The sequence below is a fragment of the Leucoraja erinacea genome, chromosome 29, assembly GCF_028641065.1.
Source record: "Leucoraja erinacea ecotype New England chromosome 29, Leri_hhj_1, whole genome shotgun sequence".
Lineage (NCBI taxonomy): Eukaryota > Metazoa > Chordata > Chondrichthyes > Rajiformes > Rajidae > Leucoraja > Leucoraja erinaceus.
Window position 1 is genome coordinate 1,966,181 of NC_073405.1, and position 19,173 is coordinate 1,985,353.

The 19,173-nt window shown below is 46.3% G+C and overlaps 1 protein-coding gene across 3 annotated transcripts in view; it reads right to left on the reverse strand.

Moving 5' to 3' along the window:
• LOC129710960 (cAMP-specific 3',5'-cyclic phosphodiesterase 4C-like) overlaps positions 1–19,173 on the reverse strand; it is a 159,257-nt gene that overhangs the window by 105,039 nt on the left and 35,045 nt on the right. For all 3 annotated transcript variants that reach the window (XM_055658286.1, XM_055658283.1, XM_055658285.1), the window contains one exon: positions 15,528–15,739. In XM_055658286.1, coding sequence (XP_055514261.1) covers positions 15,528–15,739 — 212 coding nt within the window. The remainder of the gene's footprint in view (positions 1–15,527; positions 15,740–19,173) is intronic.

Genomic DNA, 19,173 nt, shown 5'->3' on the forward strand with positions numbered 1-19,173 from the left:
ATTCACCACTCTCTGTGTGAAAAAAGGTTCTTCTCATCTCGGTTTTAAAGGATTTCCCCCTTATCCTTCAGCTGTGACCCCTTGTCCTGGACTTCCCCAACATCGGGAACAATCTTCCTGCATCTAGCCTGTCCAACCCCTTAAGAATTTTGTAAGTTTCTATAAGATCCCCCCTCAATCTCCTAAATTCTAGAGAGTGTAAACCAAGTCTATCCATCTATTGCAACAAGCGATGGCTTCCACTGATTGTTGTCAGATGCTTGCCTCCTTTTCAGGACAGAAGATGACAGCGATGTCAACATTTGGATCAATAGACAACAGACGATAGGTGCAGGAGTAGGCCATTCGGCCCTTCGAGCCAGCACCGCCATTCAATGTGATCGTGGCTGATCATCCCCAATCAGTACCCCGTTCCTGCCTTCTCCCCATATCCCCCGACTCCATTATCTTTAAGAGCCCTATCTAGCTCTCTCTTGAAAGCATCCAGAGAACCAGCCTCCACCAGGCAGAAAATTCCACAGACATGGAAGATGGTCACAAATAGATGAAGAACATTGTATCTCTAAACTAACACTTCCCGACTCTTTACACACCAACCCTTTACAATTAGGTCAATATTTGGATTCCAGTTTGGTTGCTATGATTCATGAATCAACATAATCAGTTGTAAATGAACATTTTACCAGTTAATTGCCGCATAGAAAGATGTTATCGTTCACTTTTCTTTTCGTCAATGTGAATTCTCACATTTCCCCACAACAACCGACATATTCTGGCTTCTTCATTCAACTTGTCCTGCCCCCCCCCTCGACAATAGTCACAGAGTTGAGTTAATCTTACACTATATGTTATTCCCTTTGAAACACATTTTTTTGATCTTTCTGCCAAGATCACTTTTGCGTATGTAGTTAGGTTTTTTGAAACGCCATAGCTTGCTGACTCCATCTACACCTCACGCTGCCTCGGCAAGGCCAGCAGCATCATCAAGGACTAGTCTCACCCCCGGTCACTCCCTCTTCTCCCTTCTCCCATCGGGCAAGAGGTACAGAAGTGTGAAAACGCACACGCACACACCTCCAGATTCAGGGACAGTTTCTTCCCGGCTGTTATCAGGCGACTGAAATATCCTCTCACCAACTAGAACTACTATTCAAGAGTCAAGAGTCAAGAGAGTCAAGAGTCAATTTAATTGTCATTTGGACCCCTAGAGGTCCAAACGAAATGCCGTTTCTGCAGCCATACATTACACACAAATAGACCCCAGACACAACATAATTACAATTTTACATAAACATCCATCACATAGCTGTGATGGAAGGCCAAAAAAAACTTCTCTCCACTGCACTCTCCCCCCCCCCCCCCGATGTCAGAGTCAAAGTCAAAGCCCCCGGCTGGCGATGGCGATTGTCCCGCGGCCATGAGGTCATAAGTGATAGGAGCAGAATTGATGAGATCATAAGTGATAGGAGCAGAATTAGGCCATTCAGCCCATCAAGTCCACTCTGACATTCAATCGTGGCTGATCTATGTCTCCCTCCTAACCCCATTCTCCTGCCTTCTCTCCATAACCCCTGATACCTGTACTAATCAATCTACCTCATTGAAGACCCTTGAATAGAGTTGTACACACCGCCAGTCAGATACAGGCCTGCCAGCTAACATGCCCCATCTACACTAGTCTCACCTGCCTGCGTTTGGTCCATATCCCTCTAAACATGTACCTGTCTAAATGTTTCTTAAACGCTGCGATGGTCCCAGCCTCAACTACCTCCTCCAGCAGCTCGTTCCACACACCCGCCACCCTCTCTGTAAAAAAGTTACCTAACAGGCTCCAATGAAATCCATCACCTTAAGCCTATATCCTCTGGTTCTCAATGACCCTACTCTGGGTAAAAGACTCCGAGCATTTACCATATCTATCGCTCTCATGACTCAGATTCAGATTCAATTTTAATTGTCATTGTCAGTGTACAGTACAGAGACAACGAAATGCATTGGAGACAACGAAATGACCTTGTACAACTCAGGGCCCGAGCTACAGGGAGAGGTTAGGCAAGCTAGAACTTTATTACTTGGAGAGTAGGAGGATGAGGTGTGGTCTTAGATCTTAGAGGTGTATGGAACGAGCTGCCGGAGGACGTAGTTGTGGCAGGCAATGTTTAAGAAACATTTAGACAGCAGGTACATGGACACGACAGGTTTGGAGGGAAATGGGCCAAATGCAGGCAGGTGGGACTCGTGTAGATGAGATATGTTGGGCCGCCATTGGCAAGTTGGTATCTCTAAACTAAAAACACTAAACTACAAAGGAGTTTGGAGTAGGTGTTTCATACGTCAGAAGTTAAAATGCAACAGTTATAAAGCTAAGATAGAAAAGCTGGAGTTACACAGCAGGTCAGGCAGCATCTCTGGAGAGAAGGAATGGGTGTTGTGTCAGGTCGAGACCCTTCTTCAGACCACTGGGTTTGCTTACAATATAGGTGGACTGGGGTAAAACAGGTGGACTGGGATTAAATCCTTCACCTCCCCAATTGAGAGTCACAGACTACGGTCAAATAGGTGTCAGTGGGCGATGAAATGAAACAGTACATTTTAGGAAAGGGAAATGAAGCTGTGAAAGGGCAGTGGGCAATGGGATGCTGCAGGAGTCTGGATAATGCAGCAAGTCCCAACACCTCTCTCTGTTTACACAGCAGCCTCGTGACAGAGCAATATCCACACTTACACTCCCAGGGTTCATCTGCTTTATATAATGGCTGTGTGGCACTAACACGTGTACACGCACACCCTACACACACGCATACACATGCGCATACACACACACAGACACATGTGCACACCCACACCCAACACATGCACAGACACACACAGACACACGCATTCACACAGACACACACACAGACACACACACAGATACACATGCGCACACACACAGACACACACACATTCACACACACATACACACACACACACACACACAGACACACACATACACACACACAGACACAGACACAGACACACATACATTCACACAGACACACACATTGACACACACACGTGCGCACACACAGACACACGCATTCACACAGACACATACATTCACACACACAGACACACATGCGCACACACACAGACACATACATTCACACACACACACACAGACACAGACACACACACACACACCAGCCATAATCGAATGGTGGGCCGAATGGCCTAATTATGCTCCTATATCCAATGGTCTTACAGGTTCTTCAGCCCACAAGGTCAGTTGTGAGCATGACACCAAGCCACACTCATCTCTGCATGTACATGGTGCATATCCCTCCCATTCTCTGCATGGTCATGCGCCTATTTAAAAACCTCAGAATTGCCACTTTGTTATCAGCCTCCACCACAACCCTTGGCAACACAAACAGGCGCCGACCACCATCTGTGGAAAGGAAACCTGCCCTGGTTTAAACTCCTTTAAACACCCAAGACAGACACAAAATGCTGGAGTAACTCGGTGGGGCAGGCAGCGTTTCTGGAGAGAAGGAATAGGTGACGTTACGGGTGAAGAAGGGTCTTGACCCAAAAATGTCACCCATTCCTTCTCTCCAGAGATGCTGCCTGTCCCGCTGAGTTACTCCAGCATTTTTTGTCTGTCTTCAGTTTAAACCGGCATCTGCAGTTCCTTCCTACACATTGAAGATCTACGACTAGATTATTTCACCCAACACAGGGTCATGAAACCCAGCAGTCGGAGTGAAAATATCAGATATGAAAATTAAATATTAAGGATTTAAAAGGGGAAAGTAAAGCTCAGCTGGTGAAGGTGTAAACGTGGAGTGTAAAACAAAATTAGTTTAAGAACAAGAGTGTAAAAACTGATAATCAAACTTAATAGGTCATCAATTCATTAGTTCTAGGAACAGAATTAGGCCATTCGGCCCATCGAGTCTAATTCACCATTCTGATGATTTAACCAGAATACAAAAGTCAATGACAAAAATGTAGTTCCTTCCTACACATTTAAACACTTACACACACATAAACTAACCATAAGGGCAGGTCTAGCAGGTATTTTAAGGTGGTGTGGTGTGTTAGATAACCGCTGGTGGTTGTCTACAACATGCTGGGCGACCACTCGGGTGGGTGGGTGGGCGTGTGGCTTACCGTCTGAGGCCGTGGAAGGTGGAGGGCCAGGACATCCGTGGCTTCTTCAGGCTGGGTCTGTCACCGTTCTCCAGAGGGTGGATGTTATCGAGGGCCCGCTGGCGCATGTGCCTCTCAGTGTCCGAGTAAAACCGCTGTTTGATCTTGATGTGGGTCCTGGGTTGCCTCCACAGGTGTTTGGGAGTTTTGGCCGCCCCTGCCGTCTCCCGGAACAGGGCTGGACACTTCCCCGGTTCCATGCCCGTGTCTTGTGGCCCGTGGTTGTATCTCTGGGGGAGAATGGACTGAAACGGAGAGGGAGACGAGAGCGCTTGCCGCACATTCAATGGAAGCTGGCCGGACCCCAGCTGTGTAGGCGCCCCTATATCTCAACCCTGCACTGATAGTTAAAGGCAGCGATCCATTTTCTCCTCAACTACAAATGCATTCAAAGCTGAAACGACCAAAGCCAAATAAATGCAGTCTGACTAATCAGCCCGGTTCTGAATCAAGGCGCTGTCCACAACTCTGGTGCTGAAAGTTTAGCGTGAAACATGTTAGACGCTCCAGCTCATTGCCATTGAATTAGACAAAAAGCCGGTGTGAATGTCTGAACCTCAAGCCATCTATTAAAAGATTTGCAATCCGATTACATCCGATCAGTATCTTTAAGCGCCGATGAATTATTAATAGGGGGCTAGTGACACCGGTTCCTGTTCAATCCATCAAGCCAAGAGTCGCAGAAATTACGTTTTAGGCACAAAAAAAAACCCCCAACTTTAAATATTTAAGTTATAATCCGAGTCAAAGTTCAGTAAAACTTTATCCTTTAAATGAAAAAACTGAGCCTTTACGATCTCAGAAAGGATGATTTTTGGGTTGGATTTTTTCCGACATCTCTGTGTTAATATTGGTATATTTTGTACCCCAGATTGTATTAATAAGGGCTGGGGTTGGAATGGTTCCGTGCTGCCGAGATCGGAGTTCGAAGATCGGAGATGATATTTCCTTCAATCCGGTTAAATTCGGGTCCGGGTTGAGAGCTTCGACGAATCTTTCAATTCCCAGACACTGGACAAACAACCAAACGGCAGCAGCTTGAGCGACGGAGCTGAGAGAGGGAAGATATCTCCTGTCCGAGCCTCATCCGCGTTTTCACCCCCAGCACCAGCGCTGAAGCAGGTGGCGAGATTTCTCTCTCTGTCTCTCCACAGACTCAAGCCTCCAGCAGCGAAAGCAGTGCTCACTTCACCTCCCCCCTCCCCTCTCACAGTAGGATAAACGCACCAGGAATTCAACACCAGCTTGTGCAACTCAAACCTGATTCGTAGACTCAGCCTGTGGATTCATTGATTGAAGGACAGAACTGACACTCCCCCAACCAGAACCGGGCAACACAGCGCCCCGAACACAAATACAGATGAAAAACCAGTGGTTAAAACGCATCTCCGTCTCTCAGGAAGATCCACATGCTTACATCCTCATTCATAGACAATATTTGGGAGACTTTGAACAATGAGGGAAGAGTCTGATAGATGTCATCTATGGAGTTCATAAGTTCATAAATCATGGGAGCAGAATTAGGCCATTCGGCCCATCAAGTCTACCCCGCCATCCAATCATGGCTGATCTACCTTTCCCGCTCAACCCCATTCTACTTCTCCTTCTCCTCATAATCCCCCCCCCCCCCCCGCACCAATCAAGCCCAGGTCAATCTCGGCTTTGGAAATACCCACTGACCTGGCCTCCACAGATAGAAACATTGAAAATGGGTGCAGGAGTAGAGGCCATTCGGCCCTTCGAGCCTGCACCGCCATTCAATATGATCATGGCTGATCATCTAACTCAGTATCCCATACCTGCCTTCTCTCCATACCCTCTGATCCCCTTAGCCACAAGGGCCACATCTAACTCCCTCTTAAATATAGCCAATGAACTGGCCTCGACTACCCTCTGCGGCAGAGAGTTCCAGAGATTCACCACTCTGTGTGAAAAAGGTTCTTCTCATCTTGGTTTTAAAGGATTTCCCCCTTATCCTGAAGCTGTGACCCCTTGTTCTGGACTTCCCCAACATCGGGAACAATCTTCCTGCATCTAGCCTGTCCAACCCCTTAAGAATTTTGTACGTTTCTATAAGATCCCCTCTCAATCTCCTAAATTCTAGAGAGTATAAACTAAGTCTATCCAGTCTTTCTTCATAAGACAGTCCTGACATCCCAGGAATCAGTCTGGTGAACCGTCTCTGCACTCCCTCTATGGCAATAATGTCCTTCCTCAGATTTGGAGACCAAAACTGTACGCAATTGGAGCAAACATGGGAGCAGAATTAGGCCATTCGGCCCATCAAGTCTACCCCGCCATCCAATCATGGCTGATCTACCTTTCCCGCTCAACCCCATTCTACTGCCTTCTCCCCATAACCCCCCCCCCCCCCCCCCCCCCCCCCCCCCCCCGCACCAATCAAGCCCAGGTCAATCTCGGCTTTGGAAATACCCACTGACCTGGCCTCCTCAGATGTCTGTGACAATGTTGTCAATTGTCCTTGGTGGCATGGACTAGATTCCTTGACCCATCAAGCCCGTGCCAACCAGCCATTGGCTTCTGTAAATTGTCCCTAGTGTGTGCGTGTAGGATTGAAGTGGTGTATGAGCAGGCTAGGGGCTGTTTCCACGCTGGGGTAATATAGAAACTGGACCCCAAGAGACCTCAGTGAAGATAACTGATGGACAATGATCCAGCCACTAACAAAATGGTGGAACATTTCTTTTCGGGAAGAAAACAAAACACTTGGCAATTTCACAATAATGCAAAGTGTCAGAAAAATAACTTATGCTGCTCAAGCCAATTAATTGGCAGTTTGATACTGAACAGATTGAGCAGATTGTTGCAGGAATTGTTGCCCTGATTCAGAGATTAAATGAATGGAAATTAGATCTGTTTTGTAGAATTGGTCTTATCTTGTTCCCTGGTATAATTCCCTGAATTCTCTGCCTCAGAGGGCGGTGGAGGCCGGTTCTCTGGATACTTTCAAGAGAGAGCTAGATAGGGCTCTTAAAGATAGCGGAGTCAGGGGATATGGGGAGAAGGCAGGAACGGGGTACTGATTGGGGATGATCAGACATGATCACATTGAATGGCGGTGCTGGCTCGAAGGGCCGAATGGCCTCTACTCCTGCACCTATTGTCTACATATAAATACACAAATAGTTGGATACTTGAGAATATTAAGAATAATTGGGTAAAGAACAGAGGTGAAAAAGAATGGAGAAGTCAAGGCCAGGGGAGCGTAGCTGTAGAGTTATTACCTCACAGCTGCAGAGACCCGGGTTCAATCCTGACCTGGGGCGCTGCCTGTACGGAATTTGTACCTTCTCCCTGTGACCTCGTGGGTTTTCTCCTGGTGCTCCGGTTTCCTCCCACACTACCAGGAAGTGCAGCTTTGTAGGTTGAGTGGCTTCCGTAAATTGTCCCTAGTGTGTAGGATAGACCTGTCGAATGGCAGATGGCTGGTTGGCGCGTTGCCTATTTCCTTCACTCCATAGATGCTGCTGCACCCGCTGAGTTTCTCCAGCACCTTTGTCTACCCACTCTTTGCCAATGCATGTCTGTACCTTCACTGTAAAAATCCCAACAGGGTCAGATTTTGATGCTGATATCCTTCTTGTCCTGTCCAACCTTCTTGTCCTGTCCAACCCCTTAAAATTCTTAAGGGGTTGGACAGGCTAGATGCAGGAAGATTGTTCCCGATGTTGGGGAAGTCCAGGCGAGGGGGTCACAGCTTAAGGATAAGGGGGAAATCCTTTAAAACCGAGATGAGAAGAACTTTTTTCACACAGAGAGTGGTGAATCTCTGGAACTCTCTGCCACAGAGGGTAGTTGAGGCCAGTTCATTGGCTATATTTAAGAGGGAGTTAGATGTGGCCCTTGTGGCTAAGGGGATCAGGGGGTATGGAGAGAAGGCAGGTACGGGATACTGAGTTGGATGATCAGCCATGATCATATTGAATGGCGGTGCAGGCTCGAAGGGCCGAATGGCCTACTCCTGCACCTAATTTCTATGTTTCTATGTTTGTTGCACCTTAATGTCAGGTTGCTCAGCCCAATGGCCCCCATTGCTTATTAGTAGTGCTCGTGTGTGCAGGGTGATCACTGTTTGGTACATACTTGGCCGGCCAAAGGTCCTGTTTTCACGCTGTATCTCCATAGTCTTTATGATCCCGACCACGGATGAACAAGGAGGAGGACTGGCTGAACCTTGTGCCTTCCACCACAGTGAAGAATGCTGTGGTGGATGTCTGTGTTAAATCTTATTGTGTATTGTGTGTTCTTTTTAAGTGTATCGCTGCTGACAAATTCATATCGCTGCACCTTCGGGTGTATGTGACGAATACATTTGACTTTGAATGTCTTCGCTCATTATTTTCAAACCTCGTTGAATTCTAGGAAGCTCCGTGATCTCAATACTTTCCCAATTCTTGGGACAATAAAGTATTCATTCATAAAGCATTCATCAATTAATTCATTAACACATTCAATCCTAACGTTCCCAATGCCGTACCTAAATCCCTCCGCCTTTGAGATATTCATTGACACTAAATTAGTCCTAATGTGTAGGTTCTCGTCAAATGCTTGAAGAATGATGGCTGCTGTGCATTCGAGGACATGTTGCGTAGTTGTAAGGTCATAAGGAATAATAGATTTGACCATTCGGCCCATCAAGTCTACTCCGCCATTCAATCATGGCTGATCTATCTCTCTCTCCTAACCCCATTCTCCTGCTTTCTCCCCATAACCTCTGTCACACGTACTGATCAAGAGAAATAAACGCCCCCACGCAAATGCTAGCTGTTGTTATCAATCAGTCAGATAAATGCAAGTACGATACTTGTAACTGTAGATTTGAGTATAGGACCAGGGAGGTTCTACTGCAGTTGTACAGGGCTTGGTGAGACCACACCTGGAGTATGGCGTACAGTTTTGGTCTCCAAATCTGAGGAAAGACATTCTTGCCATAGAGGGAGTACAGAGAAGGTTCACCAGACTGATTCCTGGGATGTCAGGACTTTCATATGAAGAAAGACTGGATAGACTCGGCTTGTACTCGCTAGAATTTAGAAGATTGAGGGGGATCATATAAAAATTTACAAAATTCGTAAGGGGTTGGACAGGATAGATGCAGGAAGATTGTTCCCGATGTTGGGGAAGTCCAGAACAAGGGGTCACAGTTTAAGGATAAGGGAAAAATCCTTTAGGACCGAGATGAGGAAAACATATTTCACACAGAGAGTGGTGAATCTGTGGAATTCTCTGCCACAGAAGGTAGTTGAGGCCACAGTTCATTGGCTATATTTAAGAGGGAGTTAGATGTGGCCCTTGTGGCTAAAGGGATCAGGGGGTATGGAGAGAAGGCAGGTACAGGATACTGAGTTGGATGATCAGCCATGATCATATGGAATGGCGGTGCAGGCTCGAAGGGCCGAATGGCCTACTCCTGCACCTATTTTCTATGTTTCTATGTTTCTAACTGGAATAATCGCTGAGTGGAGAAATGATGGATATTTGTGTCAGGATCAGTACTTATTTAAACAGCCACTTTTCCCCAGCATCCTAACACAGGCGCTGTGCGAGGTAATTATGGCTGTGTTGCAAACACTCACACACATGCTGACAATGCGGCAATATTTGATGAAAGATTGATTCTGTATTTAGACACTCTCACGCCAAGGCAGGCAAGCTTCAGTTATTGCAGGTTTTTTTAATTAACTTTGAATTCAATGCATTTTGTTGCTATCTATCATTATTTAAAAGCACTAAATTGGTCATAAGGGATAGGAGCAGAATTAGGCCATTCGGCCCATCAGGTCTACTCCGCCATTCAACCATGGCTGATCTATCTCTCCCTCCTAACCCCATTCTCCTGCCTTCTCCCCATAACCCCTGATACCCGCACTGATCAAGGATCAGACTATCTATCTCTGCCTATGAATTATCTATCGACTTGGCCTCCACAGCCGTCTGTGGCAAAGAATTCCACAGATTCACCGCCTGACCACAGGTCAGTCAGGTCAACCCACATCAGATTATTTCAGTCTTACCGACCTCTCTGTTTGCAGCGGGGATTGGACGGCAGTGAGCATGTGGAGAGTTTTCTTTGCCAGGGTGTGGAGAAGGAGCAGGATTAAATGAGAATGTCAACATTAAAGTGGAATAAAATGTTCTATACATGGGGTTTACATGTGAAGAAGCCAAGGCAAGTCTCATTAACACAGTTAGCCATGGTGCAAGTGAATGGGTGAGTGGGGGAAAGGACCCTGTTTTGTCATATGTAGGAAGGAACTGCAGATGCTGGTTTACACTGAAGCAAGAGACAAAGTGTTGGAGTAACTCGGCGGGTCAGGCAGCATCTCCGGAGAGAAGGAATGGGTGACGTTTCGGATCGAGACCCTTCTTCAGACCCGAAACGTCACCCATTCCCTTCTCTCCAGAGATGCTGCCTGTCCCGCTGAGTTACTCCAGCATTTTGTCCCTGTTCCAATATAGTTCCACAAACAATACATCAACATAGGTGAGTGAGCGCAAGAGAATGATGCAGCTCTCATTATCTTGGCAGCAAGTTAACAAAACTTAAGTTGGAAAATTTGTTTAATTAATTCAATTGAATAATTGGAACTGAGGTTATTAATAATAATTGTTAATAACAATATCATTAATAATAATAAAAACACGAATTATTATATTTTTTGTGTAGAAAATTAAAGCGCATTAACTGGACAAACAGATCACTTTCATTAAATGCAGAATTAAGTTGGACAAATTCAGTTGGTTTATGTCGAATATTAATGACTAATAACAATGGTGGCGCAGCAGTAGAGTTGCTGCCTTACAGCGCCAGAGACCCGGTTTCGATCACGCCTACGGGTGCTGTCTGTACGGAGTTTGCACGTTCTCCCCGTGACCTGCGTGGGTTTTCCCCGAGATCTTCGGTTTCCTCCCACACTCCAAAAGACGTGCAGGTTTGTAGGTTCATTGGCTTTTGGTAAAATTGTAAATTGTCCCAACTGCGTGTAGGATAGTGTTAATGTGCGGGGATGGTGTTACTGCAGGTCGGAAGATAGGGTCTCGACCCGAAATGTCACCTATTCCTTTTCTCCAGAGATGCTGCCTGACCCACTTGAGTCAAGATCCAACCATGTGTTGAATGGAGCCCGGAGCGGCAATCACTCCTTCACCCTAGATCACTCACACAATAATATCATTATATCCATCTCTTCTATGTAGTCTAATAAAGGATATAGATGGTGTCTCTGTGTGGTTTAATTGCTGGGCAGAGTTTTCTCTCTCCAACTTAATTCCGCACTTAATGAAAGTGATCCATTTTGTCCGGTTAATGCAATTTAATTTTCTACACAGAAACGATTTAAGATATTGGCTTTGAGTTTAGCAAACCAATTTGTGTTTTTTCAAGGAGATATTTCCCTATTACTCACTCGGTTTTTTCGTGGCTGGTTTACTGTAAATCCAACTCAGACCAACGGCCTTGTTGATGCAGCAGAATGGGATTTGGAGGAGTATTAGATCTGCATCTTTCCTCCTTAAAATTGGTCTAATTTCGCTGCCATTTTATCTCCTGGCCATTTCTCTCTCTTTTGTTCAAACCAACCTCAACCTGGGCGGCACGGTGGCGCGGCGGTAGAGTTGCTGCCTCACAGCGCCAGTGACCCGGGTTCGATCCTGACTACGGGCGCTGTCTGTACGGAGTTTGCACGTTCTCCCCGTGACCTGCGTGGATTTTCTCCGGGCGCTCCGGTTTAATCCCACACTCCAAAGACGTGCAGGTTTGTAGGTTAATTGGCTTCTGTAAAATTGTAAATTTTGCCTAGTGTGTGTGGGATAGTGTTAGTGTACGGTGATTACGGATTAGCATGGACTCGATGGGCCGAATGGCCGGTTTCCACGCTGTATCTCTAAACTAAACTCTTTCTCTGAAGAGTGACACAAAAAGCTAGAGTAACACAATGGGTCAGTTGTTCAAGAAGGAACTGCAGATGCTGGAAAATCGAAGGTAGACAAAAGTGCTGGAGAAACTCAGCGGGTGCAGCAGCATCTATGGAGCGAAGGAAATAGGCGACGTTTCGGGACAAAACCTAAAGGAAATAGGCAACGTTTCGGGTCGAAACCCAAAGGGTTTCGGGCCGAAACGTTGCCTATTTCCTTCGCTCCATAGATGCTGCTGCACCCGCTGAGTTTCTCCAGCACTTTCGTCTACCTATGACATTTTTCTTATAGAAACTTACAAAAAACTTCTTAATGGGTTGGACAGGCTAGATGCAGGAAGATCGTTCCCGATGTTGGGGAAGTCCAGAACAAGGGGTCACAGTTTAAGGATAAGGGGGAAATCTTTTAGGACCGAGATGAGAAAAACATTTTTCACACAGGGAGTGGTGAATCTGTGGAATTCTCTGCCACAGAAGGTAGTTGAGGCCACAGTTCATTGGCTATATATTAAGAGGGAGTTAGATGTGGCCCTTGTGGCTAAGGGGATCGGAGGGTATGGAGAGAAGGCAGGTACGGGATACTGAGTTGGATGATCAGCCATGATCATATTGAATGGCGGTGCAGGCTCGAAGGGCCAAATGGCCTCTACTCCTGCACCTAATTTCTATGTTTCTATGTTTCTCAGATTCAGATTCAGATTCAGATTCAATTTTAATGTCATTGTCAGTGTACAGTACAGAGACAATAAAATGCATTTAGCATCTCCCTTGAAGAGCGACATACCAAACGATTTGAATAAATAATAATAAGTGTCCCGGGGGGGGGGGGGGGGGGGGGGGGGTGGTGATTGGCAGTCACCGAGGTACGTTGTTGAGTACGTTCTATGACATTGTCTGCTGCTCAGGTAACTTTGTCCCCACTAAATCTTTATCGCCCTGTGATGTTTGCACGCTATAATAATCCGTCCAGGGTAAACGAGGGAACAGAATATAATTAGTCACGTCCGAACGTAATGGTGGTGTGACTGACTATAAACCCTTGACCGACCAACAGCCAACCTGTGACTTTTAGCAAAAACACTAAAAAAAAAACCTAATTAAATAAAATCCGATAACCTTCAAATTTACCGTGTGTTTGAAAATGATTAGCGGTGAACTTCAATATTGATTCATGTTGAAACACCTGGTGTCACCTCCTGCAGATCCCTGATCTACAACTGCCAGCTCTCAGCAACAAAAACAAACTCAGGTGAGATAAATACTCAGCGGGTCAGTCAGCTGCCGTGGAGGACGAAGCGGAGTTAATATCTGCGGCCACTGTCTCGACCGGTCACTGGTTCGTGAGGTACCAGGGTAAAGGAATTGAAAATTGACCATGTTCATGAGTGACAGGAGCAGAATTAGGCCATTCGGCCCATCACGTCTACACCATATAACCATATAACAATTACAGCACGGAAACAGGCCATCTCGTGCCGAACAACCTTTTTCCCTTAGTCCCACCTGCCTGCACTCACACCATAACCCTCCATTCCCTTCTCATCCATATGCCTATCCAATTTATTTTTAAATGATACCAACTAACCTGCCTCCACCACTTCCACTGGAAGCTCATTCCACACCGCCACCACTCTCTGAGTAAAGAAGTTCCCCCTCATATTACCCCTAAACTTCTGTCCCTTAATTCTGAAGTCATGTCCTCTTGTTTGAATCTTCCCTATTCTCAAAGGGAAAAGCTTGTCCACATCAACTCTGTCTATCCCTCTCATCATTTTAAAGACCTCTATCATGTCCCCCCTTAACCTTCTGCACTCCAGAGAATAAAGACCTAACTTATTCAACCTATCTCTGTAACTTAGTTGTTGAAACCCAGGCAACATTCTAGTAAATCTCCTCTGTACTCTCTCTATTTTGTTGACTTCCTTCCTATAATTGGGCGACCAAAATTGTACACCATACTCCAGATTTGGTCTCACCAATGCCTTGTACAATTTTAACATTACATCCCAGCTTCTATACTCAATGCTCTGATTTATAAAGGCTAGCATACCAAAAGCTTTCTTTACCACCCTGTCTATATAAGATCCCATCTTCAAGGAACTATGCACGGTTATTCCCAGATCCCTCTGTTCAACTGTATTCTTCAATTCCCTACCATTGTCCCTACCATGTACGTCCTATTTTGATTTGTCCTGCCAAGATGTAGCACCTCACATTTACCAGCATTAAACTCCATCTGCCATCTTTCAGCCCATTCATCCAAATGGCCTAAATCACTCTGTAGACTTTGGAAATCCTCTTCATTATCCACATTCCACCACCATTCAATCATGGCTGATCTATTTCCCCCTCTCAACCCCATTCTCAACTCTTCTCCCCATAACCCTTGACACCCGTACCAATCAAGAAACTATCTATCTCCACCATGAAAATACCTTACAAGTTGGTCTCCACAGCCTTCTGTGACAATAGACAATAGACAATAGGTGCAGGAGTAGGCCATTCGGCCCCTCGAGCCATTAAACGTGATCATGGCTGATCATCCCCAATGTATTTCACAGATTCACCTCTCTCTGACTAAAGACATTCCTCCTCTTCTTTCTAAAGGGACATCCTTTTATTCTGAGGCTGTGTGTGCCTTGACTGGTCCAAGACTCTCACACCAGTGGAAACATCTTCTCCACAGGCTCAGTGCAAAGACAAAAGCAATTCACCCTAACATTCGGGCAGCATTCCTAGGTCAATAGATAGACACTCAATGCTGGAGTAACTCAGCGGGACAGGCAGCATCTCTGGAGAGAAGGAATGGGTGAAGTCTCGGTTCGAGACTCTTCTTCGGACTGAGAGTCAGGGGCGAGAGAAATGAGAGATATATCAATATCCATATATTTCCATTTCCCCCCCCCCCCCCCCCCCCCCTCCGATTCCAGTCTGAAGAAGGGTCACAACCCTCGGATGTACGGGTGTCAGAGGCTACGGGGAGAAGGCAGGAGAATGGGGTTAGGAGGGAGAGATAGATCAGCCATGATTGAATGGCAGAGTAGACTTGATGGGCCGAATGGCCTAATTCTGCTCCTATCACTTATGATCTTATGACCCGAAACGTGACCCATTCCTTCTCTCCAGAGATGCTGCCCGTCCCGCTGAGTTACTCCAGCATTTTGTGTCTATCTTCTGGTTACCAGCCTCTAGCTAACAGAATCAAGGGATATGGGGAGAAAGCAGGAACGGGGTACTGATTCTGGATGATCAGCCACGATCTTGTTGAATGGCGGTGCTGGCTTGATGGGCCGAATGGCCTGCTGCTCCTGCTGCACCTATTGTCGATGTTTCTCCGCGGTTCCTTCCTGCACACGCCTTGGACAACAGGCAATAGGCATCAGGAAGACCAGGTCCTACCTTTTGCCGGCATCCTGCAGTTGAGGTTCCCCCTGAACAGGAACACTTATCCTCAGCCCCGAGTCTTCCATCAGTGTCCGATATCCGTCGGACAGTCTGGACTGTCGCCACGACAACGGAGGGAGCTGCATGGTTCCGGATGAGCGTCGCTTGACCAGGCCGTATGTGGAGGGCTGGCACGGGGTCAGCATGTCCGGGGGATCTCGGTGTCTCTGGGAAAGGATGAAGATCCTGTTAAATGGACTTTGCCCCCTGCCAAATATCGCGCACAAACCCCCACACTGCAGCAGGGCCACTGTTGTGCCGCTGCCGGTCGGAACGGCTGTTGAATGTTTAGTAGAGTGTTAAATTTGTTCATGACATGTATTTTTTATTTTTATTTCTATTTATTTTTTCATGTACACTGAATGGACACTGGTTGAGCAACGTTTTTTTGTTTCCTCTGGGTATGCGAATACTCAGGAAATGACAATAAAGATATACAATACAATACAATACAATACAAGACGTGGGAAAAACAGGGTGAAAAATCCAGCAGGACATTCGCAACAGGAGGAAAAACGCTGGACGGGATAAACCTTCCAGAAACTTCTTGCCCGTCACCGTTAGGTTTGTGTGATGGGTAGGACTGCAGATAAGACACGAAATGCTGGAGTAACTCAGCGGGACAGGCAGCATCTCTGGATGGAAGGAACGGGTGACATTTCGGGTCGAGACCCTTCCTTCTTCAGACTGAGTTAGGGGAGAGGATATCTGAAGAAGGGTCTTGACCCGAAATGTCACCATTCCTTCTCTCGTGAATTTCCAAAGATCCCGCCTGACCCGTTGCGTTACTCCAGCACTTTGTGTCTTTTTTTTTTAATAAACCATCATCTGCAATTCCTTGTGGCTGCATGTAACTCCTGAGAGTCCTTGCAAACAGGAGCATACACACCTCCTGCAACAATAGGGCCCTAGTGAGACCACACCTGGAGTATTGTGTGCAGTTTTGGTCCCCTAATTTGAGGAAGGACATTCTTGCTATTGAGGGAGTGCAGCGTAGGTTTACAAGGTTAATTCCCGGGATGGCGGGACTGTCATATGCTGAGAGAATGGAGCGGCTGGGCTTGTATTCTCTGGAGTTTAGGATGAGAGGATATCTTATTGAAATATATACGATTATTAAGGGTTTGGACACGATAGTGGCAGGAAACATGTTCCCAATGTTGGGGGAGTCAAGAACCAGGGGCCACAGTTTAAGAATAAGGGGTAAGCTATTTAGAATGGAGACGGGGAAACACTCTTTCTCTCAGAGAGTTGTGAGTCTGTGGAATTCTCTGCCGCAGAGGGCGGTGGAGGCCGGTTCTCTGGATACTTTCGAGAGAGAGCTAGATAGGGCTCTTAAAGATAGCGGAGTCAGGGGATATGGGGAGAAGGCAGGAACGGGGTACTGATTGGGGATGATCAGCCATGATCACTTTGAATGGCGGTGCTGGCTTGAAGGGCCAAATGGCCTCTACTCCTGCACTATTGTCTATTGTCTATGATAGATTTTCAGTTCATTTCAGTTTAGTTTATTGTCACGTGCATAAGAGAGTCACATCTCTCAGCGATTTATCACGAGGAAAGTGACCTCTTAATGTTTTGAGTGCCTTCATAAATCAAAGTAGATTCTGAATTGTTAAGAGATATACGTCACCTAAACATATGTCAATAAATCGGTATCAGTCAGAGACGAACAATTGACAAGGGTAGCAATAGTTGGTATTTCCTCAAATATTGTTAGTCATCTAGATCAATGATTTGGAAGTCAACAGACAAGGCAAGATTAGCAAGTTTGCAGCTGATATTAACGGGGTATTGTTGATGGTGAAGATGGTTGCAGCAGGAACTGGATCAATTGGCCAGGTGGGCTGAGGAATGGTTGATGGGATGTAATGCAGAGGTGTTGTATTTTGAGGTGTGTAATTTTGGCAGGAACTCAACATCATCATCATCATCATCATCATCGGTGGTCACTCGAAACGTGTATGACTGTCCTCTCATGGAGGACCCTGTGCGTGACTTTGTTTAACGTGGGGAGACTGGTGCACAGACATCCCACCCCACACATGGTCCTTGACAGATCTGGGTCAGGATCCAGCGGCGTGGAGTCCAAGACGACCGGAGACCCTTTTCTGCCGCAGCCTTCATCCGCCTTCCCAGCCGTTGTGACGTTAGCTCCACTAAGGTCAGCCATCGTCCTCCGCCTGTTCCACCGTTGAGGTCTTGGTTGGATTGGCTCTTTGTCAGAGACCTCCCCCTCGACCTTACCGCCATGTGTTGCCCTACCAGGAGCATCGCTCTCAGGATCTCAGGTCCACACGAGCTTCTCCACCACGACCAGGGGACAATCCACGGAGAAGGGACCTACACAGTGAATGGCAGGTCTCTGGGGAGTGCTGCAGAACAGAGGGATCTAGGAGTGTAGGTGTATAGTTCCTTGAAAGAGACGTCGCAGGTAGACTAGTGAGTACAGAAGTTGGGATGTCATGTCGCATAGAAGATGTTGGTGAGGCCACATTTAGCGAATTGTGTTCCGTATCGGTCAACAGAGTTTGAAAGATGTTGTTAAGCTAGAACGGGTGCGGAGAAGATTTACGAGGAGGTTGCCAGGACTCGAGGGTCAGAGCTACAGGGAGAGGTCAAGGAACGAAAAAGATCAAGATCCTGCTGCAATTTTTGACAACCATCTTCACTTATCTTCTAAACCACTCACTTTTGTATCATCAGCAAACTTGGTAATCTTGCCCTGTATGTTCTCATCCAAATCATTGATATAGATGACAAACAGTAACGGGCCCAGCATCGAACCCTGTGGCACATCACTAGTCACAGGCCTCCAGTCCGAGAAGCAATTCCACCATCACCCTCTGCTTCCTTCCATGGAGCCAATTTTTTATCCATTCAGCTATGTATCTCTCCTTGGATCCCATGGGATCTAACCTTCCAGCGCAGCCTACCATGTGGAACTTTGTCGAATGCTTTGCTGAAGTCCATGTACACACAACATCTACAGCTCTGCCCTCATCGACTATTTTGGTCACATCTTCAAAAAACTCAAGATCGACACAAAAAGCTGGAGTAACTCAGCGGGACAGGCAGCATCTCTGGTGATCAAGAAGGAACTGCAGATAGAATAGAATAGAATAGGATAGAATAGAATAGTTTCTTTATGGTCATTGTAACATGAACCATGTACAACGAAATTTAAAAATGTCAGCCAGTCAGTGCACCATTCAAACATTTCTAAAAGCTAACGATACATACAAGGTAAAATATTAAAAGATAAACAACTAAAATAAATATCATGAAAATAGCACGCATAAACACCCAACCCTCCATCCTTCTGTCGATTTCACCGTGTACCACAGTCCCTTAGTCTGTATCGCCCCTGCGTTCCTTGGCGGCTACATTTAGTGCTTTTATAGCAGTGGGGTAAAAACTGTTTTTTAGTCTGTTCGTCCTTGTCCTTGTAGATCTGTACCGTCTGCCTGACGGCAACAGTTCAAACAGGGAGTGTCCGGGGTGGGAAATGTCCTTTATAATACTCTGGGATTTTTTGATGCAGCGGGAACTGTGTAAGTCCTCCAAGGTAAGGAGAGGGCAGCCGACAATCCTCTGGGCG